Consider the following 27,656-nt stretch of genomic DNA (forward strand, 5'->3'; position numbering starts at 1 on the left):
ACTGCTTACTGGGACGGACTTCAGCTGTTAAGAGGGCTGTTTCTTGGCCATTGTGGAATATTGCCAGGGAGGTGGCTGCTCCTGGCTTACCTTGCGACGAGTAGCGATGGAAAGGGGAGGCTTTCGATGACGACTGGCAATGGCGTATGTGTTGGATTTTCTGGACGTGAAAGGTAAGTGAGGTAGAACAGACATGAAGATGATACATGATATATGGCATTAAACAAACGTCAACAAACGCCCTCTTGAACGCCCCCATCCACCCCTGAAACCACCAACGCCCCGCCAGTAATGTCACAAAAGAGATCTATAGCGCCCCAGCAATGAACGACGAAATATACGAGGTACACCTCCCACGCTGCACAACAAGTTAGCAAATCTCCTCATCATAAACCTCAAACGTCCAAGTCAAGAACTCACCATCATCCCAAAATGATCATCCTCCACCTTATCCACCACAACATCCATCCCAGGAAGTAATGTCCCCCACGCACCCGCCGAGAAATCCTTCCTCGACTCCGTCAAGAACGTGATATCCTCAGAATCACCCGGCTGTTTGGGGAAAGGCGGTGCGTTGATCGTCTCGAGCACAATCCGTCCAGCCCAGAGCATTCTCACCTTGGGGATCGCTCCAGCGGGCATGGGCGATGCGTGGTATGTGTGTAGCGCCCTCGTCAAGGCCTTGAAGTGTGGGATGAGCCATTTGGGCGTCTTGCCGTCGGATTTGAAGAGGCCCACGGATTCGAAGTAGTCGTAGAGGCGTTGGGGGAGTTCGCCGAGTCCGAGGGGCGGTGGGGCGTCGAGGAGGACGAGGCTGTCGACTTTCTCGCCCGCTTGGATGAGCATTTGAGCAGCTCGGAATGCGAGTGCGCCGCCGGCAGACCAGCCTGCGAAGTGGTAAGGGCCGTGAGGTTGGCGTCGGCGGACTTCGGCGAGGAAGCATGTCACCAGGTCTTCGAACGAGGCGGGCATCTCTTCGGCGTTCTTCAGCCAGGGTGAATTCAGTCCGTACACCAGGAGGTCAGATGCGATGCGTGGGAGCTGCACATAAGAAGTTGCAGAGCCACTGCCATCAGGAAACAGGAACAAAGTGTTGGTGGAAGCCTTGGAGTTGCCTTGAAGTACGACGGAAGTCGCGCTGGGGACGAAAGACGGCTGCGCCGCCTTGAACGCCTGGTCGAAGTCCATATCCAGTTCAGTGCCAGGAGTGAAGGCCTCAGAGAAGCCTGGAGTGCTAGCGACCAAAGAGAACCCAGAAGATGATGACTCAGACGGTGTGGTGGTGCCCTCACCCTCTGAGACGAGAGCCATCTTCAAGTCCCGCACGGTCGCGAAGTTTACCAGCTCGTTGTCAGCACCCAGGTCCAAGTCGAGCTCGTCTCTGAACCTCGAAGACACGACGAGGGATAGTAGAGAGTCCACGCCGAGGTCGGCAAGGCATGTATCGTCTCCGATGTCTTGGATGACGACTTGTGTCTCTTCACACAGGATCTCCAAGGCTCGTTGCCATACGGACTCGTTCGCTGTAGTAGCTGATGGTGCTGACATTGGCTCGTCGAAATAGGCCTGTTGTGGCGCTGCTTGCGTCTGCTGGGGCACCTCTCTGATCGGTGCGGGTGGCTGTTCCAGAACAAACGGAGCAGCAGGCATTGCGAATGAAACTGACGGTCCGCTCACAGGGATCGGCGCCGAAGAGTGAGGCGTGATCGGGACAGTCGCTGCTGCTGCGGTAGCATCAACACCCAGAGCCTGCTTCAAGTCGCCAATTGTCTCGCAAGAGTTTAGCAGAGAGTCCGAGTCCGAATCCAGGCCAAGCTCCTCCTGCAGACGTCCACTCACGACTAGCGAGAGTAGTGAGTCGACACCTGCATCTGCAAGACTCAACTCATCGGTGAGGTCCGATACTGCGATTCCACTTTCCTCTGAGATGATCTCAAGGGCTTTGGTCCAGGTGGCATTGCTTGTCGCATCCACAGCAGGCGCGAAATCCACAACGGTTTCAACCTTAGGCTGCACTGGAAGACTGACTGGCGCCGTATACTGAATTGGCGCCGGTGCTTGTGCCTGTATAGGCGGAGGAATCATCTGTGTGGCAGGTGGTGCTGCCGCGGCGTTTGGTTCAGGGGCTAGCGATCGAAAGAACTGCTTGACCTCGCCTATCGTAGGATGGTCTTCGAAGAAATTGGTATCCGCGTCGATTTCGAACTCATCTGCAAAGGCACCGGTGATAGTGAGAGTCAGCAGAGAGTCGACACCAATATCGGTCAAGGCGTTGTCATCTTGGAGCTCAGACATGGCGACGCCACTTTGTTCAGAGATGATCTCCAAGGCCCGTGTCTCGAAGCCAGCAGCTGGTGCAGCAGCAGCAGGAGCTGGTACCAGTTGCTGCTGTGGCTGTGGCATAATTTGCTGTGCGACCACAGGCTGCTGAACAACTGGTGCCGGGGTTGGTGCCTTTGGAGCAGTGCTGGGTGTTGGAGCAGGCTTTGACTGCTTCGGAGCGGCAGCTTGTCCCTTCGCCTTGCTATTCTTTCCCATGTCAGCTCTGAGGATGAACATCAACACTCGACGAGGAACTCCTTGTAACTGGACAACGATCAGCTTTCGCAACCACACATCACGCTTGAATACTTACGCAGCAACCTCTGATCGACGCAACGACTCTGTCCTCACACCAGACAACAATATCACCCTTCCACTGCTTGTTGTCGGCTGGAGCCATACGAGCGAGGGTTTTGTACTGGCGATCATGTCGAATGGGCTCAAACATCTGGAACGAGTCCCAACCATGATTGACGAAGACTTCTTGCTCCAAGTTGGTATTCTCATTAGCATTCATGATGAAGCCACCCGACTGAGTAAGGCCATCAATAGCACCAGGATGAGTGTGAAATTTACCACCGTGCTTCATCTGTCCGAAACTGACTGTGCAGGCCGCTTCGTAGTTGGCATTGTCGTAAATGGTCTCGTCGATGCATCGATAGTCCTTGTGGAAGTCGGCGAGGGATTGCACCATGTTGTATGCCATGGCTCCGTTGAATCTGAAGGTTTTGCCTTCGACACAGGCTCTTCGCATCTCTTCAAAGCGGCCTTTTGTAGATGACATGTTGTTCGTCAGCTCGCGGAAGCGGCCCTCGTCGCGGAAGCTGATGGTGCATGTTGCATGTTGTACAAGCTCTTTGGCGTTCTCCTATACTCAAGTCAGCATCTTCCAATTAGTAACGTCACTTCCACATACATCAACAGTATAGAACCGGCACTTAGCATTCTTCGAAGCCCAGTCAAGCTTCACCGACGTCCGCAAGAAATGAGACTCCCTGCTCGCTGCGATCAACGCCTTCTCGATGTCCATGTGCCCAACATCCACAATTCGTTCTGGGAACGATGGCTTGTATCGCTTGAGGATGTACGTTCCTATCGAGAAACCGATATCCGCGTAGCAGGATGGGGTACACAGGCCGATACCTTCCACCTTGTGACCCTCCATCAATGGCATGATGTCAGTGCGGCAGACGTCGGTCTCCACTAGTATGCTGTATGTAGATGCTGTGTTCTCTTCGCCCAGCACTTTGTGGATCGACGTAGACTCAAGCTTGGGTATATCCTCAACGACGGCAGGTTTCGGCGCGGGGGGAGCTTGTGCGAGTTGAGGACGCTTCGGTGCTGAGGTCGTTGCAGTGTTGCCGGTAGGTGTGTCACCCAGCGTCAGCAGAAAGTCGTTCTTGTATTCAATCCAGAATGATTGAAGATCCCAGGAGTACTTCGGCAGATCGATGACTTTCCTTGCTGAAGGCAGGTCGCGGAAGTATTCGTCCCACTTGATGGTTGCTCCAGTGGCAAACAGTGCAGCCAGAGTCTGCGTCAACGTCTCCCAGCAATCCTTGTTACGTCTGAGTGTTGGAAGCGTCGTCATTCTTGGGCCCAGAACAGCTTTGATCATGCCAGACACCACTGGCTGAGGGCCGAATTCGATTGCATAGGTAGAGTCTCCCAGAATGCCCTTCTCCGAGGCGACCTGCAAGCATTGCAGGAAGTTGACAGTCTCCCGAGCATGACGAGCAATATACTCTGGCCCGAATGTAGAAGCATCCTGGACGACTGAGCCCAAAAGCGGCGACAGAACTGCAATCTGCGGCTCCCGGAAGTTGCAACATCGAGCAGCCTGCAAGATGTCGTCTTTGACTGACGCAATCTGCGCCGAGTGGAATGCATATGGCACTCTCAGAAGAGTACCTTTCACTCCAGCGGCCGAGAAGTTATGCTGAAGTCTCGTCATCTCATCGATTGTACCGGCGATCACAGTCTCGTCTGGGCCGTTGATACACGCGACTTCGAAAGCGGACCCCTGAGCGACTTGCTGCACCTTGGCTACTGATGTGAGGACGGCGAGCATTGCATGGGTTCCCTTGGCGCATTTCTGCTGAAGCAAGTTGGCTCGTTGGCCAACGATGTAGACTGTGTCGAGATCGGACAGGACACCAGCAATGTTGAGCGCTGCATACTCGCCCAAACTATGGCCAACCACTGCTGTTGGAGTGATTCCCCAAGACATCCACAGCTTGGCTAGAGCAATCTGCATGCAGGTGTTTGCGAGCTGAACCACTGTCGGGCTGTAATCAGAGATGTCGTTTCCAGCTGAACCCGTGAAGAGTGGAAGGATAGCAGGGAAGCCCGAAGTGCGTGCCAGAGCGTCGAAGTGAGTGAGAGAATTGCGGAACACGGACTGGTTCTCGAACAACTGTTTGGCCATTCCAGGGTATTGCGAGCCTTGACCAGTAAATGCAAATAGCATGGTCTTGGCCGGGATAGCTCGTTTCATGCCAACCTCCTGAGCAAGAGCAGTCTGAAGCTCGGTCTTGATATCAGTAAGGCTGGATCCGGACACGATGACTCTGTGGGGATGGTGAAGCCGTCTCGCAGTTGTGGTGTAAGATAGCTGAGGCAGCTGAAGGCCGTTGCCTCTCGACTCCGCGATGAAGTCTACCAATGCTCGCAAATTACCCTGGAGCGACTTTGGGGTCTTTGCGGAGACCGCGACAGGGTAGAAGCGACCTCCCTCGGCCAAGTCGTCGTTTGTGCAAGCTCCTGCGAGTTGTGGGTGGTATTCCTCCACCAGCACTGAAGAGTTGCCTCCAGCAGCGCTGAAGTTATTGATCACTGCTTTCCGCACTCCGCCTGCCGGAACTCGCCATGGTGTTGGCTCGACGGGAATGTGGATGTTCCTTTCAGAGAGGTTGGTAGGAAACCTGGGATTAATCTCGGTCTTGACTCCACAATTTGGCGGGATCATCTTCTGCTCCATCATTTTGAGCACTTTAATCAATGCGCTGACGCCGGACACCTGGATGTAGACAGCATTAGCGCTCCCTCTCTTTCCTTTGCGTTGTCTTCATCATACTCACAGACTCTCCATGGCCTATGTTTGCTTTCAATGCCCCCAAGTATAGGCTCTGGTCAGCTGTTCGCTTTCTGGTAGCCTTTTCAGGAGCGAACACGTCCGACACAGACTGCATCTCGCGAGAATCTCCTGCTTGGGTGCCCGTACCGTGCATCTCGACATAGCTGACCTCGTACGGGGAAGTGCCAGAGTCATTGAGTAGACGCTCGAAGATGTCCTTCTGAGCACCAACGTGGGGCCGTGTGATCGATTCAGCTTCGGCCGAATGGTTTGTGTACGCACCCGATACTGGCTAAGTCAGTTTCGCGAATGTCAAAGAGGCAGCGAACATGGGTCAAAGCTCACCAACTCCCAAGATGCGGTCATCGTCTTCGATTGCATCTTCGAGGCGCTTCAGGATAACTGTGGCTACCCCTTCACCACGGCAGTACCCATCAGCATTCGCATCGAAGGTCTTGCAGTTTCCACTAGGAGACAAGAAGTGGCCTCGGTCCAGACCAGCATGCATCAGTGGGTTTGTCAGTAAATTCGTTCCTGTTGAAAAGGTCAGCATATCGATCATCGTGACGGACGTCAAAAAGAGAGAAATATACCTCCTGTGATGGCCATGTCGATATCGCCTCTCCACAGCGAGTTACAAGCGACATGAAGGGCGGCCAGACTAGACGAGCAGGCTGTGTCAACTGCATAGCTGGGGCCAGAGAACTTGAAGAAGTAGTTAATACGTCCTGGAATGAAGGCTCTGTTAGCGCCAGGGATGTAGTAAGTGTCCACGTTTTGAGCGCTGTTAGCTTCACACCAATCGTTGCTGGTGACTCCAAAGAATACGCCAACGCGATCTTCACGTGTGGACTGGGTTCTTCCAGGGACTACTCCTCCCTGTTCCATTGCTTCGTATGCAGTGAGCAGTGCAAGTCTCATGGCTGGATCGACTTGTGGAGCCTCGCGTGGAGACATGCAAAAGAACTGGTGAGTTGGCTCAATTAGCATATCCTCATTGTGAGCTCGCGGTTTGGTGCAGTTCATACCTTGGCATCGAAAAGGTCGGGCTCCTCAAGCCAACAGCCCCAGCGAACCTTGCTGGTATTCTTGCGTTTGCCAGAATCATCAACATGGGCGTCGACGTCCCAACGTGAAGCTGGAACTTCCTTGCACATGTCTTTCTTTTGCATGAGCAAATTCCAAAGGGCTTCAGGACTGGAGGCGCCCGGGAAGCGGCCGCTGGTACCAATAATAGCCAGTTTGGATCGACCGCAACGGGGCTCTGTAACGGGAGGGGTATTACCAGCAGCCGATGAGTACGGCTGCAACAAGCTCAGTTGAGTGACCACATTCATGGAGTCCATAGTCTGCTGCAGTCGTCGGCGGATTGACTCGCCATGTGCGGTACCGACCGGCACCAGTTGGACTTCACCCTTTGACTGGCTACCTAGCACAATCGTCAGTGAGTCGATGGCCTTCTCCCAAACAATGGGTCGAAGCAGGACATCTTTTGTGGCCTCTTCCAAAAATCGGCGGAGGCCGCTTGCCCAGATTGGCTGACCTGTGCCGCTGCTGAGCACGGGTATACCAGAGGTTTGAGGTGTGCTGTAGCCTGCATCTCCAAGTATAGAATGCACGTCGTCTTGGCTGAAAAGATGCGGTGCATGGTAGGGGCCGTAGATTGGAAGTTCGACAACGCCAGAATGGAGGCTGATGTGGTGTCGAAACTCGGCGAGGACCCGTGGTGGACCACTGACTGTAGCGTTGGTCGACGATACAGCGCTGATATAAGGGGCAGATGCTGGCGTCAAGGCCTGGAGATTGTCAGTAAGTCACCGTGAGTCATGGAAAGGATCACGAAACCTTTTGTTCCACAAAACGAGCTATTTGCAATGAAAGCTCATCCTTGCTGGATGATGGTACAATCATGGACCATTTGCCATCCTCGCTAGAGCCTGCTATCGAGGAGGCAAGCTGCGAAGTTCGCATACCAATGCGGAAAGCAACCAGGAGGGCTTCAGTAGCAGTTGGCACCAGTTCGAGCAAATTGCGAGATGCACTGACGGCAGCGGCTGCCAATGATCCAGTGCATAGTCCTATCAAATGCGTCGATTCTGGCGATGGGTACAAAAAGTCGCCATCCGAGTGATCCCTATGACACGTTAGTGGACTTTCTTCTCGGCGACCCAAGCAGTGCTAGATTCGAACCTGATGAAAGTTGCGAGTGAGTGCGAAAGACAAAGGAACTGCTCCACAGCCGGATGAACGAAGCCGGTCTGTCGCCTCGAAAGTAGGTCGGCGACGCTGCTGAACCGAGGAAAGACATCGCGAGCGTGCGGTGGGAGGCGGCCAATCTCTCTACGGATAGCGCGGTAGGCGTCTTGAAAGAAGTGGACGACAAGCGTATCATTGCATCGAAGCAAAGAGCGAAGAGAATCTTCAATATCGAATGTCTGATCACCAAAAAGATAGACTCGGTGAGGGCCGCCCATCGTATTGAACTGTTGAAGTTCGTAATGATCGACTGGTTGGAAGGAACGAACGTGGTTGAGAAAGCTGATCGATAAGTCCAGAATATCGGCCCTTGGAGTGACTACTTATCTTCCTCACCTTCAGCCTCGTGCTGTACCGCACCGGACTAGACCCCACGACGTGCATTCCAGATACTGGACTCCCACGCCACGAGGAGGTTGCCCGGGTACCGAATTCAAGCACCGTCCTAATGCCCTCCAGTGATTTGAGCCCGGCGTTGGGAAGGCGTTGAGTCCATCATGTCCTTTGAGGATAGTGCAGTCTGGGAAGTATTCGGCGCGCATCTGTTCGCTCTGCCGGGAACTAATTGGGGAGCCATGTCTCGCAGCATCGCTGACTGAGCCTTGGCGGCTGGACTATCCTTATGGTATAGCAGTGGTGATCCCCCTTCGGTGGCCGACCGGCGTGCAATGAGAGGCTGGCTTGTGGTATGTTGCCTGTGTGCGAATTTTACCTGATGAGCTTCAGAGATATGAGAATTGCATGTTGCCAGAATAGATGACTGGTGAGCAAACGGTGTAGCCGTTCCATGTGTCATCTTTCATCCTTTTGATCAACAGAGTAGAAAGCGCCAAGCACAGCCATATCTCCTTGCAGCGCCAGTTGGGGCATTCTAAACAGGAGACGACCGCACTGTGCCGCAGCTGGCGTGGGAATCCTTCAATGTGCTCTACGTCAGCATCAAGAGCATGCCAACACAAGCTTCACTGTAGACGCCAACCGGGCTAGTGAGCTTGGTCACAATTAGAGATCGGGTAAAGCCAGACTGCAAATGTCAAATACCACCAAAACCCTACACATCCTCGGCGCTTTGATGCAGCTGCGTGAGAGCTGCGTTGCGACAAAGGTCTCGAATGTTCTTTCCTCATCATCCATGATTACGTGGCTCAGGTGGATGCACAGAGGCGGCTCTGGCGAGTTTGGTCAGCCCAGGAAGTATGACAGCTCACCTCTATACAATCCTGGCATCACATGTCAGGACGACTCCCCCAGTACAAAAAACAGGAATGGATAAGTCTGTCCCTTGTCATCCGGCTTTCGTATATTCTTGCCCTGGCTGGTTTGAGGAAAGAGGCTTGAGCAGCCTTCCAAATCCGAACATATGATATGCGATGGAATGCAAGGCGATCGTGCCTGGCGAGACAGTGAAGGTGGAGGAGAGGTTCGGGCAGGATTCAGGAGGCCGACACAGTGAGGTGAGGTGTTTCCGCCCGGCTGTGGCGGCGATGTTGGTCCGAGCGGGCGCCTTGTCTCATTTGTGCAACTGCCGAACCTTATTTCAACCTCTCCCCTGCTTCTTCCTTGACCTCCTCCTATCGTCCTAAGCCGGCTTTGAGCCTACCGTGTCTGCAATTGGGCAAGATGGAAAATGAAACAACACCACGAGTTCATCTCTTCCTACCAGCAGACGCTTGACCGAGCTTGCTACCTTGCTGCTTTCTCAAACCTACCCGGCGGCCAGCATTCTTCCACATGCCTTCTGCTGCCGTTCCTACCACGCCTTACCGACTCGTCACACCTGGCCAGCGCGAGGCAGATCTCGAATACACACAGCTGCCGTCCGCTCCACATGGCTATACAGCGCTTCGTAGGAGTGATCAGAGCCCTGAACCGATCTACCAGTAGCTGAGAAACAACACACTGCGGTGGTTGTGTTTGACTCTCACACAGACGCTCCGGGCTGGGGAGCATATCTTTGATTCGGCTTTGCCCACCAAAGGTAGTGTTCTGTTTGCTCAGTCTGCTTACAGAGCTGTGTGCCAAGCATTACAAGCACTGCAAGACATTCTCTCACCCCGGTCTCAGTTGTAGCTCTCAACGACTATGCCTATAAGGCGATCCCTGGCTTCGAACACTGCAGATCCACGTGCGCTTCTATTGCTGGTCTCACTGCCAAGCCACTTGCTCCAACCTTCTTCAGGTACCACACCGGCTCCAGACGCACCCTGCCATAACAACTCATTAGGCCCTTGGCAACAGCACTAAGTCGACAATACTGAACGGTGTTCGTGGATCCCTATCGTTCTGTGGGGTCAGAGAGATTAAGCACCGTCTTGCTCAGCATGTCGCCGACTACCAAGACGCATGTTCAAAAGTAAGAGTCAGATTGATCTCAAGGTTTCGATCTTGAGTTGAGATGTATCGTCAACATGACGACTCAACCCAGCTCCCATATGCTGCAAAGTTGTGGGAGCAGGTCAGCATTTGCTGGGCGTTGTCATCATTCTGCCTGGTCGATCGGGGTCAAGTTCGCGTAGTTAGCGATCGCACTGGCTGGTTCCCTGTGTGTGGAGAACTCAATCCAGGACCGGTAATAGTACGGTCTCACCTCCACGACCTATGATTGGCCTAATTGAGGTCGTACCACTACCAACACATCCATTGATCACATGCTACCCGATGAGAAAGCGGCCGTACCTGCATCTGGAGCATGAGTGGGTCTTCGTCTTTGCCAGACCTGCTCGTACCACTGATCTGGAATACATATCAAGTCGTACCTCATACGCAGGTCCATGGGCTTCCATGTCTAACTCTGAACTCTTCACTGCGTACTTCCTATTCCAACACTACTCCCCTCATCATGTCACAAATCAAATACCGCGCAGCGTGCGACCATTGCTCCGCCACCAAGATCAAATGCACACAAGAAAGACCACAGTGCGCAAGATGCCGTGCCCTCGGCCGAGACTGCCACTACAGCAGATCACTCCGGGCTGGCAAGCCTCCTCGCTCCAGTCAAGGCCTCAATAGGAAACTCTCCAACCCACCGGTTCTCCCTCGACAGAGCACCCCCACAGAAACTATTGTGGCGGCACCCTATCCAACACCCCCAGCAGTTGTACCCAACAATGGCGCAGATGGCTTCCAGTTTCCAGAGTTACCACCGACGGACGGAAGCTCCTCATCAACCTCGCCAATGGGTCCAGAATGGTTCTTCGACTTCAACAACGGCTCTGATCTGATCAATGACCTACGACTACCAAATCTACCCGAACATGGTCACGAAATCAACCCGTCCGATCTATCACCTGGCCACAATAAGCAAGGCCAAACACCGTCGAGCATGGAGTTCACCCGCTTCGAGGATCTCATCAACATGCCGCCTCCAACTCCAGTCATGATCCCAAGCAGCAACAGCAGCAACAGCGACACCGACAAATGCGCCAGACTCGCCACAGAAACTCTCCACAGCCTCTACGAGATGCCAACCACTCACATCGACTCCACCGGTGCCAAGCAACCATCCGTCGACCAAGCGCTGAGCACCACCGCACGTGCGGTCCAGAACACCCACGACCTCATCACCTGCTCCTGCGCCAAGGACTTCTACCTGCCCATGCTGATCGCCATCATCGCATCCAAGATCATCGCCTGGTATCAAGCCGTCGCATTCGTGCGAGATCCTTACACGGAGCTACCAGAGGGAAAGCAATGCTCCAAGGAAGTCGTTGTCGAGGCACCGCTCACACTGGGCGCTTATCAACTCGATGATAAAGTCGGCTGGGTGCTCAAGAACCAGATCGTGCTGGGTCAGCTGCAGAGACTCAACGAGGTCATTTCCCGCTACAATGCTCTGTATTGCGTTGAAGGCTCATCTGGCCATCTCGCGGAGGGAACCAGATTGTACGGTTCTATGGGCGGTTTCCTGAAATCACGATTGCAGTTTACCGTCCAGGAGATCGAGAGCCGACTGAAGGCTAGTGGTCACGGCAGCCAGTGAAGTACAGGGAGAGGCTATGTACATTTTTCACCTATTCTTTGTACGTATCTTGGGCGGCGGGCGGCGGGCGCAGGTTAGTATAGATTCGTTAATATACCCATAAATGAACCCTGTATTGTTATGCTACACCTTCACCTCAACCTTTCAAGGACACTTTGGCTACTGACTCCACACGATTCGTCCACTCGTTGTCTAGTCCGTCCCCTCGTACCACCCACCCTCTGCATGTGACAGTAACCGGGTTTCCACACAGCCCAGTCCAGGCATTCCTTGCTAGCCATTAAGCGCCATAGTTTCGGCCTCCTCGGGCCTCGCGCCAGGCCTACAAGCTAAATACGAGCCAAGAGTGGAGAGAGTGGAGAGATGGGCTATACTTGACAGAGAGAAGAGCTAAGATCGAAGCAGGCTTTCATGTGAAAGACGCTATTGTTTCGTCTATATTAGGCAGAGCGTTTGTGTCGGTCCCCTCTCGAGGCTGGCTGTCATGAATGCTGGATGCTACCTTTGTTCAATGCGATGCAATACTGTAAAATACCCAGTCTATAAGTCCTCCTCCTCCTCGTTGAATGGTACCATGCGTCTCGGTAGTCGTCCGTCGTGGCGTCATTGTTTTGACAATCTTCCTTCCCATGCTCTCCCATCGTCATCTGATTTCATGCTTTATGCCTTGTAGGAGCTAGCAACGGCCGTTGGGCCAGGCACGGCGTAGATGCCCGTGCCAACGATCTTTCCATCCTCGCAAGCGGTACCTAGAGCTACCGATTGCCACACAACATGACCAAAGTTGCAGAGTCCAAACAAGTTCGGTCCATTGCAGACGACCGCGCCGTCAACGGGACATGTCGAGCTGCCGGTCGCTACCGGCACAGGTGGGTATGATGGAGCCACTCCCGTTGGATATGGAATAGGCGGTAGCGAAGAGACTGAAAGGGACGAAGAATAGCCTGTTGGGTATGGGATAGGTCGAAAGGTATAAAGTCCAGTGCCTGTCGGGTATGGGTATCCAACTTGACGAGCGTCGAGTGGTGCCTTGGCTTCGTGGCCGATATCGTTTGCTCTTCGGATGTTGTCGGCAGGGGCCGCGGAGGCGAGGATGGTCAGGCCGATGAGGCCTGCGAAGATCGAGGACTTCATTTTTGGTGCTGATGGATAGGTGCTCTTTGGGAGGACGTAGATGCGAGATGGAGGAAGACGAGAAGAACTGCTGTGGAGACTTGCCCTACCTTTTCATCATCCGGACTTCCATGGCCCAGTCTTACATACTCGCCGAACGCATCCCACCACCACGGTGGCATGATGGCAGCGGAGGCGCAGGATGGAGCGCACGTTCGGGCGATGATTACTGCCAACTGGCCTGTTCTCCCCCCGGTGCTGGGGTTTGCCGCGCGTCCACGCAGCGCAGGGCGGAGAACGAGAGTGAGATCGGTCGAGTATGTTCTTTGTGCCTGCGTCTAGGTTGCCTTTTGCCTCTTGCTTTGCGTAAGACGAATGCACAAGGCGAAGCAGATGGACGTGTGCGGTGCTCTGCGGGCTTGGACTCGTTCCCATATCCGGTGGCCCTAGCCCTATTTCGGGCATCTCATCAGGGATCGTCGTGCGAGAGTGACGTAGCCCGGCAACTTTCACTTGGAAGTTCTTGTTGTTGCTCTGCCGGACTTCCCTTCACTAACAGATGCAAGGGTTTACGCATGTCGGCACTCCAACTGCTGCTGCGAGCGCTGCTTCTAATTTCGTATTCGTACACCTGGCAGGGGGAATTCCTGGGACCGCGAGACCGATGGTGGACAGTGCAAATATTTGATCAGGGCATGTGGCATCGTCTGACCTTTCGCGAGGAGTACAGAGCGTGACGCAGGCCTCCCCGCTTCTGAGCGAGAACAATTGCAGCAGAACTACCAGCACGCTCTAAAGTTCAACGATCTTTAGACCAGTACAAGTACTTTCTGCTCGGCGAAAAGGTGACATCTCCGGTGAGGAGAAATTCGCTCGTCTCAATCCTTGGCAAACAGAACTCCTGACAACCTTGCGAAACTACCGTAGCGGAGCGCTATACAACATCTTCGCAGATTTGAGCTCAATCACTCTCGACTGGGACGCATTCAAGCTGGACAGATTGCGTGTTGTCATGCAACTAAGAAGTACGCTGTACGTGGAGTAACCAAAAACATACCTGCGAATTGCGTAGGAGATCGAATGATCTAATGTGATCTGGACGCAGTTCATCGGCTTTGGACGGGCCTGATGTCGCCACAACTTGTCTTGATGCCGAGTCTGTTTGCCCATATTCGCGAAACGGTAGAGAAACCCTAAAACACGAGCGAATTGTCACGCTAGCTTCCTTCTTTTAACATGCAGTGTATCTCACAGCGTGTTCTAACAGCCTTTACTAGCTTGTTCCCTACGCACTGCCTCACTTTACTTTTGTTTCCTTCGCACCAACATCCCCGGCATGTCGCAACGAACTGACTAGCGCCTTGTCAACTAAGCCATTTATGCTGCCGGATCCTCGGAGAAGCAAGATTTGGCTACGGCAGCGCTTGAATAGAGCTTTGAGAAACTCGGCAGTGACCAAATCGGTTACGATGTCCTAAATATCCTGGTATCTGCTACGGGCATAGACAGTGCGAACCACCCCACACACTTTTACAGTTAGTACCTATAGACACGGCCCTCGAAAGCCTCAAAGTGCTTGCCCAACGTCTTCCTATGTGTCCCCGCAAGCAATCTCGCGCCTTTGGGGATTGCAACTGGACATCGGTCGACTTGATCGGAGAAATTCAAAACGACCAACACGCATTCACAGCCTGCCGTCTTCCTGTACACCATGAACGTCTCGCTCTCATTGTCCACAAACTCAAGATCGCCATAGACGAACAGGTCCTTGTTATATTTCCTGAGGTCGAGCATGCTTCTCCAAAAGTTGTACACACTATCGCTATCCGTCATTTGATCGGCGAGGTTGATCTCAGGGTGGACTTGGGGCAACCATGCCGTTTTGTTCGCCGAGAAGCCATAAGTGCTGTTCCAATTGAACGGCATCCGCGCGTTGTCTCGAGCGAGCTTTTGCACGTTCGAAAGTGCCTGGGATGTATTCCCGCCAGCAGTTTTCACCCCGTCGTAGTAACTCTGCGATAAGTAATCCTGATAGTCGGAGATGTTCCAGGTCGACGGTACATTGATCATGCCGAGCTCCTGTCCCTGGAATAGGAAAAGAGTTCCGGAGAGTGTAGACAGCAGCATGCTCAGCAGCTTCGCACTTTGCACCCTATACTCAGGGCTATCATCACCAAATATGCTGACCGACCGAGGGGTATCGTGGTTCTCCAGGAAGACCGTGTTCCAACCATCCCCTCTCCCCGAGCTCCTGATGGCATCGTTGAAAACGAGCGTGTCTCGCCACGTAGACAAATTCCACGGTATTGGCTCATAGCCGCTCCTTCCTATCCCGACCATGTTGAAATAGAAGATCGTGTCTATCTCTCGCCGATGAGCACCGACATACTCTTGCATGATGGTCATATTGGTCGTGGCGTTGGCGTATTCTCCGACAGTAAATGCGTCATAGTGAGAAAGCACCTTTTGGTTCATCTCCTGCAGGTACTTGTGCTCGTTGGGGCCGTTCACGTAGAATTGCGCTCCAGAATAGAATCCGTCGTCGTTCGCAGGCACGTTTGGTAGGCCAGGAGTCTTGCTGTAGTACGAGATGACATCGATTCGGAAGCCGTCGATGCCCATGTCTAACCAGATCCTCAGTGCATCTTGGTAGACGGCCTCGCGGACATCTGGGTTGTCCCAATTGAGATCGACCTGGTAGGGGCTGAAGATTCCCAAATAGTATTCGCCGGTGTGCTTATCCCAGACCCACGCACTTTCTCCGTTGTATCCCACCCAGTTGTTCGGAGGATATCTCGTGCCGTTCTTGTATTGCGGCTGTCTCCAGAAGTACCAGTCCCGCTTTGGACTCGTCACGGAGCTCTTGGACTCTTTGAACCACGGATGGTCATCGCTGGTGTGGTTTATGACAAGATCGAAGATGCACCTCATTCCTCTCTTATGCACTTCATGGATGAACTTCTTGATGTCCTTTAAGCTTCCGCCAAACTTTGCATTCACAGAAGTATAATTGCTGATGTCGTATCCCAAGTCGAATAAGGGAGAGTCATAGAATGGTGACAGCCAGATGATGTCCGCTCCGAGCATTTGGATATGGTCGAGATTCTCGAAGATACCGTTAATGTCTCCCCATCCTATTGCATCTTCAGCGGATCGACTTTCCTTGAAGCTGGCTGGGTACACTTGGTACACTACACCTTCCTTCCACCAAGCTTTGGGCTGGCGAAGCTGAGTAGCAGCGGCGATTGTAACAAAAAGCAAAAACCAACGCATCTTTTGGATTGCCGTACGCAATTCTTGTGCTACAAAGTCGAGAAAGGCTGTTGTAGTCGTACGTATTGTACATTAGGTTTCACCAGCGCTGCCTTGCTCTTTGGATACTTGCACTCAACCAGCGTACGGCAAAGCTGCCTCACAGTGACGAAGGATGGCTCATCCGATCGACAGACAGCATGCATGAATGCATTTCCGATATTATTGACTCCACATCAAAGTGCGGAGCTTCGAAATCCGTGTGTAGCGATCTGATCTCGGGCAAGTTCTTGCCGGGCAGGGTGTCCAGATACAGATATATAGGCGCACGTATGCTAAGGATGAGGAGCCACAATCTGGGCATCGCCAGAGCTCGGCCGTGGAGAAATCAATGCCTTTGCTTCCTAAGCGGTCTGCCCACAGGAACGGCACCGAGTACATTGATGAAGAGGAGTGTTGTATTCCGTTGGTACACGGCCGCCCTGAATGGTCATATGAAAGACTGGCAAAAGACAGAAATGCGCAAGTTACAAAGCTACTATGATGGAGCACTGCTACAGATGTTCGAGAGCCTCGCATCGTTCCCTATCGGATGGGACTATTTTCGTTTTGGCCGACTGTCTCTAGCTATACAAGTAAACTGCGAGGAGGTGAGTAGTGCAATCGCTGTCGAATGCTAGGGACTAAGTTTTGCGTAGGAAGTCTAAAAATACTTAGGTAAGGTCACTTCACATGCTTTGGACTAACATTTTGGGAGATGCAATACCTATCCAAGATCTTAATAAGATAACAGTAAAGTTCCTTTATCTTAAGATGCCCGCTCATTCCACGGCGGACGCTAGGGAAATTTAATAGAAACTTCGTAATAGGGAGATTTTCCGTACAATTTACGATCCCTCCACTCGTAAAGCTTTAGAAGTTAAACTTCTTAAACGCCGACGTTTTATAACGCTTAAGGCATTCTTTAACGATGTGATCTACCTCAAGGCTTGCTCTAATGGCCTACATGAGCTCCTACCAAGCAAGAAGCCACGAACGAAGGCGGTCTCGAACAGCCTACGATCTTCTCTTGGATACTACTTCAATGGTCCCACAGACCAATTCCCGATGAGGTATCTCAAGTTGTGGCTTTTCGGCGTGAGAAACTTTCCCTATGTTGCAGCTAAGAAATTCAATGCGCCTTTGGTGGAAAACGAAAAGCAAATCATAAGTGTTGATGAGTATTAGCAGTGATTCAGGCCAAGTCGCACACGATGCCCTATCACTAGGGTTTTGGTCCGAGAGGATAGAGACTACTGCTCGAAGAAGGACGAATTCTGTCAACTTCGATCTCGTCTCCTCGGAACCTCCAACATTGAGCACAAATGACAAGGATCTTCCCAAGAAAGAGAGGTCTAACCGACCATTTGAACGGTCTTATCATCGAAACCGCGGCTTCATCGTTTTGGAAAACATGGTGGCAACTTTCCCTTACGAGCCCGGAGCGTTTGCTTCGCTCTTTGCAGTAACGAGGGATACCATCCCTTTAGATCCTTTGGAGGTTCCGTCTGAACCGACTCTTCAAGAAAAGGTATTGGATCAGGATGGTGGAATCTCGTTGCGACCGCCATCATCCAATTACGATCGTTCGATCCGCTCTCCTTCTACAAGATCGGAAATACGACCGAAGACTTCTGGTCCAGAGGAAGGATGGAATGAGCATGACTTTTCCAATATACAGATGTATCCAATTGGTTCCGCTGGCTGCTCATCTATCGAACAGCCGACCCTGCAGCATATCGACACCTGCATGACCATCCAGGGACTTAACAATGAGAGATTCAGACCGGTGGGGCCCCTGGATCACGACTTGATCAAAGACCGTAGACTACTATTGCGAGCCTCGTCTAGAAGCTCTTAGCCGACAACAATAAGCCCAGTCCAAGTAAATGGATCTCACGACGACGCAACATTGAAATCCAGCTACCTTGGCGGTGAAGCCAAATCGCAAGCTGGCTCCGAGGAAGGAAATGATAATGACTACATGGATACTTTGGAAGAAAGCGACCAGAATGCCGATGAATACATTACGAGGGCGCAACAGATAAATGCCAAAGATGTCGATATTTCACACCGTCATGCATCTGACGATCAACGGCCGGACCCTGAACAACAAATCCGCGATAGCGCTGAGATAGCTGGCGCAGTTTATGAGGGACGCTTGGATACAGGCTCTTCTCAAATGACACGTGAGCTTGAGACGGAAGATCGCCTGGAGGGACCAAAGACAGGTTCACTAGATTCCCTGGCGAGCTATCCAAACGAGAAGGTCATGTCTTCGAGCCGGACCAAGTGGCACACCTCGGACTCAGTCCTGTGGACCAATTCCCGGAGCGTGCCACAGATGTTGCAGGAAAGACATCTCACAAAGATGGAAGGACTGCATGGGGCGGAAGATCGAACCTAGGTATCGAGTTGGAGCATCTTAGCTCCGAGACAGGTCCCGATCAGCCTGGTCAGTCGAACGCCCAAATCACCCTAACTTCTAAACACAAGACCGTGTTTCTGGGACCTATGGTTGAGACATCTAATGATTTCAAATCGAATCAAACAGCAGTGGCGACAAGATTCAGTGTATTGCTTTCGTTCGAAATCCCAGCGAGCTTCTCGTCGAACTCCTCCGGAAGCCAGACATCGATCTTGTAAGTAAGCATTGGCAGTACTGCAGCATCAACGATATCAACAGTTGGCGAGATGATACGGCCTCGAGCAGAGTGTAAATTGCTATGCGGCTGTGCCGAGTGCTCGAACGCATGAAGTGCAAGCTGGTGCTCTATGAATCTTGGCTGACGTCTTGCAATATCTGTTGTAGGCTGCATCGGAATCTGCTAATCGCTGTATGTAACATGGTGAGGTCGTATGCCCAGCTCGTATGCTCCACTATAGCGTCAAGCAGCAGACCATAGAGGGTTTTCAGGCTGCGACTGGCTTTGTGCTTACGCAGCGCCAACCTACGCAAACATCACGCCAAGGCAAACTTGCTCCTCGCTTGAGTTACCTAGATGAACTCTCTGCACAGGTATGGGCATTGCAAAGCTCGATCAAATCATCTTTGACGTATTCTGCGCATGCTGACGTCCGGATGCTGCCTGCCCCGATGCTGCCTGCCCCTAAACGCCCTAGAACATAAACTGTGCCTTAAAGTTGCAGCTTGCCTCGGGAACATGCTGCTTTTGACAAGATCAGTTGAGAGGAGATTTCGAGGACAAAATCTTCGTGTACTCATCTTCGTGTATTTCACCGTCGCAAAATGTGGTTAATGAAAACGTGTGTGGAAAGGAGTGGACGCTGTACATCTCCCTCTAAGCAGCGTGCTCACGATAGGGCTCCAATAGCAGCGTTTACATATAGCTATGGAGTTGGACCATAGCAAAGAGACAATAATCAGCTCTCTAATCTAAATGGCTTCGTTTCTTCTTCTTCTTCTTCTTCTTCTTCTTCTTCTTCTTCTTCTTCTTCTCGCGTCCACGGCGCTGGCTGTCGACATCATCCGGTACGGCCGCTCGGGCTGCGGCGCCCCTGAAGCAAGGTTTGACAATGCCACACCTGGAACCTGCTTCCGGCAACCGTTCAATTTTGTAATGTTCCCCAATAGGGCGGAGGCCGTCCGAGTCTCGCTTGATCAGCAAAGTATTGTAAGGTGCTCGACGACTTTAACCCACAAAGAACGAGTTTCTGACGTGAAATTTCAGAATTCAGTGGCCATTCCCTACCAGCGAAGCGACGGAAAGTTTTGCGGCACGCCTATAGAAGACGCAGCCAGATTTGGAGAGCTCAACTTCGGTTGCTACTCAGACAATCTCCTTGGCTCCGCCTTATATATTCGATGCATTCCCATGTCCGATCGAGCGCTTGATAACTCCACAGGAAGTAAAGTTGCAAGACAGGAGACTCCTGTGATCCCGCCGACGCTTGAGGGTCGTTGCCCTGGGAATCGATTGGAAAATTTCGACGCTGCTACGTCTACCTCACAGGCGGAAGATATTGCGTTCCGATTTACGGACGAGTTTCACTACGAATGGCAAGAGTCTCTGCATCTTCAACTCCTCTTTCATGAATTTCATATTCTCCTCTTATTCATGACACGTTTACACTTTGGGACTCTCGTTTCCCAGCGCGCATCATGTCCATACCCTCTCAGAGCAATGTTCGAGTTCACGCTGAGGCACGAAGTGATTATTGATAGGAGAAAGACTTGACAGGAAACCAGAATTGTCGAATTTCAGAAGACGCTTATTTCGATCGACTTCCATTGCAACTGGCGGGCGGATCTGGTAGAAATGGAATTGTGCCACTTGTCAGGTCATCAAGATGACGAGCCATGGAGTGAGAGCTGCTAGATGGGACTTTGAAGGTGAGGCGACGCATGTCTTGCTCCAGAGCACTTTTGAACTTACTGAAAGAGCTCGACAATTCAAAGAACTTCCACAAAGCTGAGACTTTCAGAAAATTCATCAAGCCAACACGAAATGACCAGTCACATACACATCCTCGGTAGATCACTTTCCAGCAGCTCCTGGAGCCTTGCAATGAATGAGACATGGAGCGAACATGGAGGACCTTCTGCCTATACATCTCCTATTTAAAGTCATGTCCATGCTCTCTTACCTCTCATCTAGTACAGACTATCCAGAAACTCCAGCAACTTCAATATGCCACCCAAGCGTAAGAAAAGCAGATCACCATCGGAGGAATAAGACTTCGGCAAGGACCCCATTCCTAATCAAACTTACACCAAGCGCACCCCAAAACGATGCAGAACATCCAGCCCAGCTCGCCCCGCTCCTTCCATGACGCGCTCCATGGCCAGAGCCGAAGCCGAAATCATCAGTGGCCGACCTACCGTTCGCATCTACATCCAGTTAGTCATGATGTCCGAGAGGTTCGCCCTTGGGATTCCCCTGTCCACAATCATCGCACAGCTGAGGGTCTTTGCGAGGAAGCGCACGGGCGTGGCTCCGGAGACTCAGCGCCTCATCTGTCGTGGGAAGCAACTCGAAGATCACCGGACGCTGAACGATGTATGTTTGAAGTATTCTCGTTTTATTCGGATCTTGCGTTGCTGACTCTGGTTGATAGTATTGTTGCTACGGAGACGACGAGATCCATGTGTTGTTGAGACTGATGGGTTCGTAATCGTCTTGTCTTTACTGGAGAGCGATGCGGGTGAGCAGAGAAGGGTGGACTGGAAAGGCTTCGAGGCAAGGAAGCAGCTTCGCACGGCGGAAGTTTTTGCACTTCAAAGCCAATGAATCCAATCATAAAGACAACCTGTTCTCCCTGCTCGCCGCTGTCAGGGTTATACCCTACAAAGTTACACCAACCCGGAAGCGTGAAGTGAAGTCTCGCGTCAACGTCAGAACCTTGCAGGGGAGGTTTCATACGTTCGACATACCGCTTACCACTACGATTGGCGAGTTGAAGGTCCTGGTGGCCGAGGCGGAAGGTGTTGATCCAGGAGATGTGCTTTTTGTTTTCCAGGGATGGCGGCTAGGGACGCTTTTTGAAAACTACAGGGGTAGTTTGGAGGATGTTAGTCTGGATAAGGTATGTGTGGAGCATTTCTCTCGGGCTATTTCGTTTTGCTGATGCATCTTAATAGTGTGGTGTACGAGATGGAAGTGAGGTACTCATGATTCTTCGTGGGAGGAAAAAGTGAGAAGTCGATTTATGATCTGGTGGTTCATAAATCTGACGAGACCATCTGCCGGGGCCTTGCTATCTGTACGAGGTTCTTCATCTGAACTCTTTAGCAACCAAGAAATTGTGAGCCCGAGTCGGAGCTGCACACATGTCAATGATACAAGCTTTCGCCGAGAAGCTCGCGCGCAATCTCAAGTCTTCTTCTCGTTATCAACAGCCACGACCAGAGCCCCTGAAGCCCCCTGATCCTGTGCATCCAGCTTCATGATGTCGTCGTGATCCAGCGCAAAGTCGTAGATGCTCCCATTCTGCTTGATACGTTCGGGATTATCGCTCTTCGGCAGTGGTGACCAAGCCTTCTCCAGACAATATCGTAGCAACACTTGAGCTGTCGACTTGCCATGCTTCTCAGAAATAGCCTTGAGGGTGGGGTCGTTTGCCTTCTGGTTTCGTACAAGCGGACAGTAGGCTTCTACAGCGACTCCATTCTTGTGGCAGTATTCGACGATGTCTCGCTGTTGGCACCACGGATGCAGCTGAGATTGTATGTCAGTGTGATGTCGTTCAAAAAGTGCTAAAGTACTCACCTCCAACTGATTGACGTGCGGAGGCCAAACTTTTGCGTACGACTTCATTCCCTCAATCATCCCTATCCCCATGTTGCTCACTCCAATCGACTTGAATCTGCCTTCCTCATGTAGCCTCTCCATCGCTTGCCACAACAGCTTTACTCCCTTGGCCCCAGAAGTGACATTGTGAATCAAGAATAAATCGAGATATCCATTCTCGCCATCGATATTTTTCACACTATCCAAACACTTCTGATACGTCGATTCCTCGTCGTCTGCTGGCTTGACTGCCTTGCTCGTGATGAAGACGTCCCTTCTTGAGAGGCGAGATTTACGGACTGCCTCGCCGACTTCTTCTTCGTTGCCGTAGACTTGTGCTGTGTCGATGTGACGATAGCCGTCTTTGAGAGCCTCCTGACAGGATTGGACTGTGAGATGTTTCGGACTGTCCCAGACTCCAAACCCCAGAATTGGAAGCTCGTGGCCGCTTTTCAAGGCGAACTTTGAGGTGATCGTCAGGTCTTTTGTCATCTTGAATAATCTTCTAGCTTTATGGCTCTCGATTTGAAGGAGGTACGTTGATCAAAACGTGAAACGGAGTAAATTTCAAGCAAGTTTCAAGTCACAATATATATCAATGATTCATCACGTGTTTCAAAGTGGGTCGTGAATAGCAGGGATGTGGCCAATCGGAGAGCTCTCAAAAGTTTCACTTCACCTGCTCTTTCTTCAACCGTAAAGTCTCCAGAAATCTCGCCGCATCTGCAACTCACGACTCAAGATGGTCCTCGAAGCGATCCGCTACAAGCCTGGAAGCTTGCACATCCTCAACCAGCTCAAACTACCTCACCAGGAAGAATACGATGAGATCCGATCTGCTGAAGATGGCTGGCATGCGATCAAGGACATGCGAACTCGTGGAGCTCCCGCCATCGCTATAGTTGCCGCTCTTTCTCTCGCCGTGGAGTTGACGAATAACAATACCTCCGACAAGGCAGACGAAGTGGCCGCGTTCATCCTCGAGAAGTTGGATTACCTCGTCACCAGCAGACCAACAGCTGTCAATCTCGCCGATGCCGCGGGCAAGCTCAAGAAGATCGTGGAGACCGCTGCCAAGGCCAATGATAGTGATGGAGCTTCGGTCTCGAAAGCGTACTGCGATGCTGCTGCTCAGATGCTGATTGCGGATGTTGCGGACAATCAAGGCATTGGGAAATATGGTGCCGAGTGGATTTCAAAGGCAGCAGGTGGTGGTCAAGTCAGCGTGCTCACTCACTGCAATACTGGATCACTTGCTACTGCCGGCTATGGCACTGCGTTGGGAGTAATTCGCTCACTACATGCCAACGGATCACTCAAGCATGCCTTCTGCACGGAGACTCGGCCTTACAATCAGGGATCAAGGCTGACGGCCTTTGAGCTTGTTCACGACAAGATCCCTGCAACACTCGTGACCGACTCCATGGCTTCCGCTTTGTTGAGATTGAAAGGACCTTCGGAACGCATTGCAGCCATTGTTGTTGGTGCAGACCGTGTTGCCGCTAATGGAGATACTGCCAACAAGATTGGCACCTACCAGCTTGCCGTCACAGCCAAATACCATGGCGTCAAGTTCCTCGTTGCAGCGCCACGAACGACAATCGACCTCAAGAGCAAGTCAGGTGCAGATATTGTCATCGAAGAACGGCCGGGCAAGGAGATGACTTTTTTGAAAGGACCTCGCTTCGATGGTGTTGACCTCGATCTGAGCCAGGTTGAGACCATCAGCATTGCGGCGAAGGGCATTGATGTGTGGAATCCTTCGTTCGATGTGACGCCTGCAGAGCTCATCGATGGGATCATCACTGAGATTGGTGTGTTTGAGAAGGGTGCGAACGGCTCGTTTGATCTCACAGCTGCGTTGGAGGCGCATAATGAGGGCATCAAGCCGAAGACCGTGGGCGGTCTCTGAAAAGTTTCTAGTTACTCGATACCCTTCAACAATTGTTGCCTACGGGCGTGCGATGCCGTTCCCATCCCAGCTTCTGCCTCTGCTTGGTGCAACTGCTCGCTTCAACGTAGGATGGCCTGTCCCTGAAGCTAAGTTTCATGGCAAGTTGCCACGCACAGTGCTGGTTTTACCTGTGTTGTGTCCGCTGTCTGGATCACAAGACGAGTTTTGCTTTCCAGAAATGTGTTCTGTGTCCCGGGAGTGATCTTTGCTGTCAACCAGGGGCCGTGTTGGTCACAGACGTAGCCATCAAATCCCATCGAACGAGGCGGCCGAGCAGATAGTTTTCATGACCTGCCGTGCTTTGTCGAAACGAATTTATCGTCTTGATTTCTTCAGCTCTTCTTTCCATCGCTCTCGTCGTCCTGATGGCCGCTCTGCTCTTCACCATTTGAGCTTGCTTTATCGCCCTTCAACTGTGTGAACTCTCTCTGTTGGCTCTCTGCTTGGTCGAGCAGCGCCTGGATCCTGGCTTCCATCTTACTGAGCTGATTCTCCAGCGCGGTCGCGGTTCGTTCTCCTTTGGCGAGCTCTTGGAATGCCTGCTCTCGATCAGCCTCCAATTCGCTTCAGAGAACGTTCCGATGCCCACAGTACCTTTTCGAGGTCCGCCGCATCTCCGGTGCCATTTGGTTGCGCTCCTGATCTGCCCGAAGCCATCTTGGACGGTGTTTCTTTACAAGTTTCCGGCGGCTTTGTCGAGGTGATGTCAAGATGAGCTTGGAACGGAAAGGCGGTGGAAGTCTCGCCGAAGGCCGTTACGAGTCACTTGCAGCTTGGTAATCGACCGGACTGCGACGACAACAGCTCTATGTCTATACTCACAAAGCTCTTGAGGAGTTCAGAAGCTTTCGAGACTGATATTTGATGAGATCAGGTTCATCGACAGTCGCACAGTCATCATCACATGCTATGGAGTCCCGGTCTTTGGCCAGCGCTTACTCATTTGAGCACGCCATTCGGAGTACGACCACGAATCAGCAAGGATCGGTGAACTCTCCACCACCCCAACCTTCGACCTCACGTCTTCAATCCTCCCTGAAGGAGCGGCCGTTCTGCGTGAAGCAGTTCGTCAAAGAAGCAGCAACAAAGCCTCATAAGGAGACAGTCCTGTATCTCGCCTATGGCTCCAACCTGGCAAATGAGAAGTTCCGTAAGGATCGGAAGGTCAACCCGCTGTCCCAGATCAATGTCCAGGTGCCATCTCTGAGGTTGGTGTTTGACCTTCCTGGGATTCCGTACTCGGAGCCATGCTTTGCGAATACTGCCCGACGAGATCCGTATCACGATCCTCCACAATACGCGACAACAAAGACGAGTGAGAAGACCGCCCTTCTTGGCGACGCATCAAGGCAGAAGCGTGAAAAGAGTTGGACGAAAGGCTTGATCGGTGTGGTATACGAGGTGACGCCGCAGGACTATGCGCACATTATAGCCACAGAGGGAGGCGGGTCTGGATATCAGGATATCTTGGTGGACTGCCACCCGTTTGTGAGCTCCGATCCGAACGATCCAGTTCCCTCTGAACCAATCCTACCTCCCTTCAAAGCCCACACACTCTTCGCGCCTGCAGTGCCCGAGGACGGATCGCCGCCGAAGAGAGGACACCGGGTTCGCCCTGATCCAGACTTCTCTCAGCCTTCGGCAAGGTATCTCAAGCTGATAACAGATGGGGCAGCGGAGTGCAAATTGCCTTACGAATATCAGGGCTATCTGCTCTCACTGCATCCCTTCACAATAACTTCGACCAGGCAGCGCATAGGCCAGTATGCGTTCTTGGCGGTCTGGATGCCGCTGGTTCTGCTTGTGTTCACAGTCAGCAGGTTGTTCGCAGACAAGAACGGAATCGTGCCGAAGTGGATCGCGAAGCTCGTTAACTCGATCTTTGAGGCAGCTTGGGCAAGTTACGATTATGTTTTCAAGCCGACGTTCGGTGAGGGAGAGAGGACTGTGGGTGATGATGACGGCAGTGACAATGAAGATATCGTTGAGAACGACAGAAAGCTGCGCAGAGCAGCACCAGATGCGGAGGTTGAGAAAGGCGTATTGTAATGTACCAACGACTGCATATGATTATGAAAATAATGAAGTGATGTTGACTGCACCCGGGAGCACCCTTGCTCCTTCCTCAAGTATACGCATAGGCAATCGCGTGCGCGCTCCTGCTTCTGGAGACGCGCCAACCTTCGACCTCATCTCAACCTCACTCTCCCACGTTCGGCCTTCACCAACATGTCGCTCGCTCCAACTGCATGATGACGCCGCCACTGAGGTGTCTGAGAAGCCAAGAAATTATCAATTGCAGTGAAGGCTACATGACGCCGAAACCATCGCCACGCGCGCTGCGATCGCAATCGCAACACTCTCAAGCCACGACCTTAGTCGAAGACTCGTTCAAGGACGGTGCGAAGATCAAGCAGGCCGACCAGCCACGCGAATCTACCACTGCGCACACCGGTGAAGACGAAGACGAAGATCTTTACGGCATCAGTCCGGGAAGAGAGGCGCTTCGCACCATCAGTGCAACGCAACCGAGCCAAGGAAAAGAGACTGAGGAGGCCGACGACAACATCAACTACAGCCGAGCAGGAGCTGTTGCAAAGGCCGCTCTTGACCTTCATCCGAGCGTTAGCAACGGCCATCACGTCGCTCAAGGCATCTTTCCCGCCCATACGCCACCTGCGAAGCTGAAGCTACTCACGCAACGCACAAGTGAGGCCGATACCATCCAGCCTGCCTTCGAAAAGTCTGGCACTCTGAAGAGTACCATGAGCTCCATTAGTCGCGGCGGTCAGCAGAGCAGCACGTCACTCAAAGCAGGACCCACGTCGCAAACGAGCGCCATGGTGTCCGCACGCAAAGTTGAATTGGGTGCCGCACCACCACCAACCAGCACCCAGTCTGTCGGGAAGAACTCGGCCCTTGATGCTTTACGGGAAAGGAAAGGTTTCATCGGGAAGTCGCAACCTGCTCAGTGGGTCCAACAGGCCGTTGATCTCGAGCCAGCAGCCTCCAACAATCAGCAGCAGACTGCATCACCCGGGAAGAAAGCGGCCAAGGTGACTGCTACGACCAAGAATGCAGCTCGAGAGAAGCAGTCACAAGGCAAGAACGCTATGTCGGCGTCTACAAAGAGTCAAGGTGCAGTCAGTCCTCCCACCCAAAAGCGAAGATCTCTCCGAGAGACGATGCAGGTTGAGACATCACGGACAAAGACGACGGACCCGCCTGATGGCACTCAGCCGGGCGCTTCAACGCATGGACCTATGCCCGACGACCCATATACCGCCCCTAAGGAAGAAGCCCGAAAGGGGAAGCTCAAGAAACCGAGTCTCACAGGCAAAGGCAAAGGAAAGAGACCTGTCGATAACGCGGCTGATGGTGATGCTACCGATCGAAATGCAGTCAGCAAGTCCA

General features: G+C 52.3%; 11 protein-coding genes across 11 annotated transcripts; 6 read left to right on the plus strand and 5 right to left on the minus strand.

Annotated features, from left to right (window-relative positions):
- Positions 1–307: 307 nt before the first annotated feature.
- Positions 308–7,872, minus strand: M409DRAFT_20864 (uncharacterized protein; the record flags this gene model as incomplete). The annotated part of the gene is made up of 10 exons (XM_033805593.1): positions 308–358; positions 421–2,586; positions 2,636–3,190; positions 3,239–5,341; positions 5,403–5,686; positions 5,744–5,932; positions 5,992–6,364; positions 6,427–7,194; positions 7,244–7,532; positions 7,589–7,872. 10 exons carry the CDS (start codon positions 7,870–7,872, stop codon positions 308–310), a joined length of 7,062 nt encoding a protein of 2,353 aa, XP_033669738.1.
- A 2,621-nt stretch (positions 7,873–10,493) lies between these two features.
- M409DRAFT_52851 (uncharacterized protein) lies at positions 10,494–11,633 on the plus strand (the record flags this gene model as incomplete). Its single annotated transcript, XM_033812191.1, has 1 exon — positions 10,494–11,633. One exon carries the CDS (start codon positions 10,494–10,496, stop codon positions 11,631–11,633), a length of 1,140 nt encoding a protein of 379 aa, XP_033669739.1.
- A 660-nt stretch (positions 11,634–12,293) lies between these two features.
- Positions 12,294–12,767, minus strand: M409DRAFT_52852 (uncharacterized protein; the record flags this gene model as incomplete). Its single annotated transcript, XM_033812192.1, has 1 exon — positions 12,294–12,767. The coding sequence occupies one exon, from the start codon at positions 12,765–12,767 to the stop codon at positions 12,294–12,296; it is 474 nt and encodes a 157-aa protein (XP_033669740.1).
- Positions 12,768–14,282: 1,515 nt separating this feature from the next.
- Positions 14,283–16,019, minus strand: M409DRAFT_52853 (glycoside hydrolase family 13 protein; the record flags this gene model as incomplete). Its single annotated transcript, XM_033812193.1, has 1 exon — positions 14,283–16,019. One exon carries the CDS (start codon positions 16,017–16,019, stop codon positions 14,283–14,285), a length of 1,737 nt encoding a protein of 578 aa, XP_033669741.1.
- A 497-nt stretch (positions 16,020–16,516) lies between these two features.
- M409DRAFT_52854 (uncharacterized protein) lies at positions 16,517–19,214 on the plus strand (the record flags this gene model as incomplete). Its single annotated transcript, XM_033812194.1, has 8 exons — positions 16,517–16,648; positions 16,986–17,110; positions 17,229–17,860; positions 17,918–18,226; positions 18,307–18,679; positions 18,850–18,874; positions 18,982–19,056; positions 19,188–19,214. The coding sequence occupies 8 exons, from the start codon at positions 16,517–16,519 to the stop codon at positions 19,212–19,214; spliced, it is 1,698 nt and encodes a 565-aa protein (XP_033669742.1).
- A 224-nt stretch (positions 19,215–19,438) lies between these two features.
- On the plus strand, positions 19,439–20,236 carry M409DRAFT_52855 (uncharacterized protein; the record flags this gene model as incomplete). Its single annotated transcript, XM_033812195.1, has 1 exon — positions 19,439–20,236. The coding sequence occupies one exon, from the start codon at positions 19,439–19,441 to the stop codon at positions 20,234–20,236; it is 798 nt and encodes a 265-aa protein (XP_033669743.1).
- Positions 20,237–20,839: 603 nt separating this feature from the next.
- On the plus strand, positions 20,840–21,173 carry M409DRAFT_20868 (uncharacterized protein; the record flags this gene model as incomplete). The annotated part of the gene is made up of 2 exons (XM_033805594.1): positions 20,840–21,058; positions 21,117–21,173. 2 exons carry the CDS (start codon positions 20,840–20,842, stop codon positions 21,171–21,173), a joined length of 276 nt encoding a protein of 91 aa, XP_033669744.1.
- Positions 21,174–21,871: 698 nt separating this feature from the next.
- Positions 21,872–22,780, minus strand: M409DRAFT_65226 (uncharacterized protein; the record flags this gene model as incomplete). The annotated part of the gene is made up of 2 exons (XM_033816416.1): positions 21,872–22,216; positions 22,268–22,780. The coding sequence occupies 2 exons, from the start codon at positions 22,778–22,780 to the stop codon at positions 21,872–21,874; spliced, it is 858 nt and encodes a 285-aa protein (XP_033669745.1).
- Positions 22,781–23,030: 250 nt separating this feature from the next.
- On the plus strand, positions 23,031–24,200 carry M409DRAFT_52858 (uncharacterized protein; the record flags this gene model as incomplete). Its single annotated transcript, XM_033812196.1, has 1 exon — positions 23,031–24,200. The coding sequence occupies one exon, from the start codon at positions 23,031–23,033 to the stop codon at positions 24,198–24,200; it is 1,170 nt and encodes a 389-aa protein (XP_033669746.1).
- A 374-nt stretch (positions 24,201–24,574) lies between these two features.
- M409DRAFT_20871 (uncharacterized protein) lies at positions 24,575–24,899 on the minus strand (the record flags this gene model as incomplete). The annotated part of the gene is made up of 2 exons (XM_033805595.1): positions 24,575–24,781; positions 24,837–24,899. The coding sequence occupies 2 exons, from the start codon at positions 24,897–24,899 to the stop codon at positions 24,575–24,577; spliced, it is 270 nt and encodes an 89-aa protein (XP_033669747.1).
- Positions 24,900–25,151: 252 nt separating this feature from the next.
- On the plus strand, positions 25,152–26,291 carry M409DRAFT_65228 (uncharacterized protein; the record flags this gene model as incomplete). The annotated part of the gene is made up of 1 exon (XM_033816417.1): positions 25,152–26,291. The coding sequence occupies one exon, from the start codon at positions 25,152–25,154 to the stop codon at positions 26,289–26,291; it is 1,140 nt and encodes a 379-aa protein (XP_033669748.1).
- Between the last annotated feature and the right edge of the window lie 1,365 nt (positions 26,292–27,656).

This window comes from Zasmidium cellare, assembly GCF_010093935.1.
Source record: "Zasmidium cellare ATCC 36951 unplaced genomic scaffold M409scaffold_11, whole genome shotgun sequence".
In the NCBI taxonomy this organism is placed as follows: Eukaryota; Fungi; Ascomycota; class Dothideomycetes; order Mycosphaerellales; family Mycosphaerellaceae; genus Zasmidium; species Zasmidium cellare.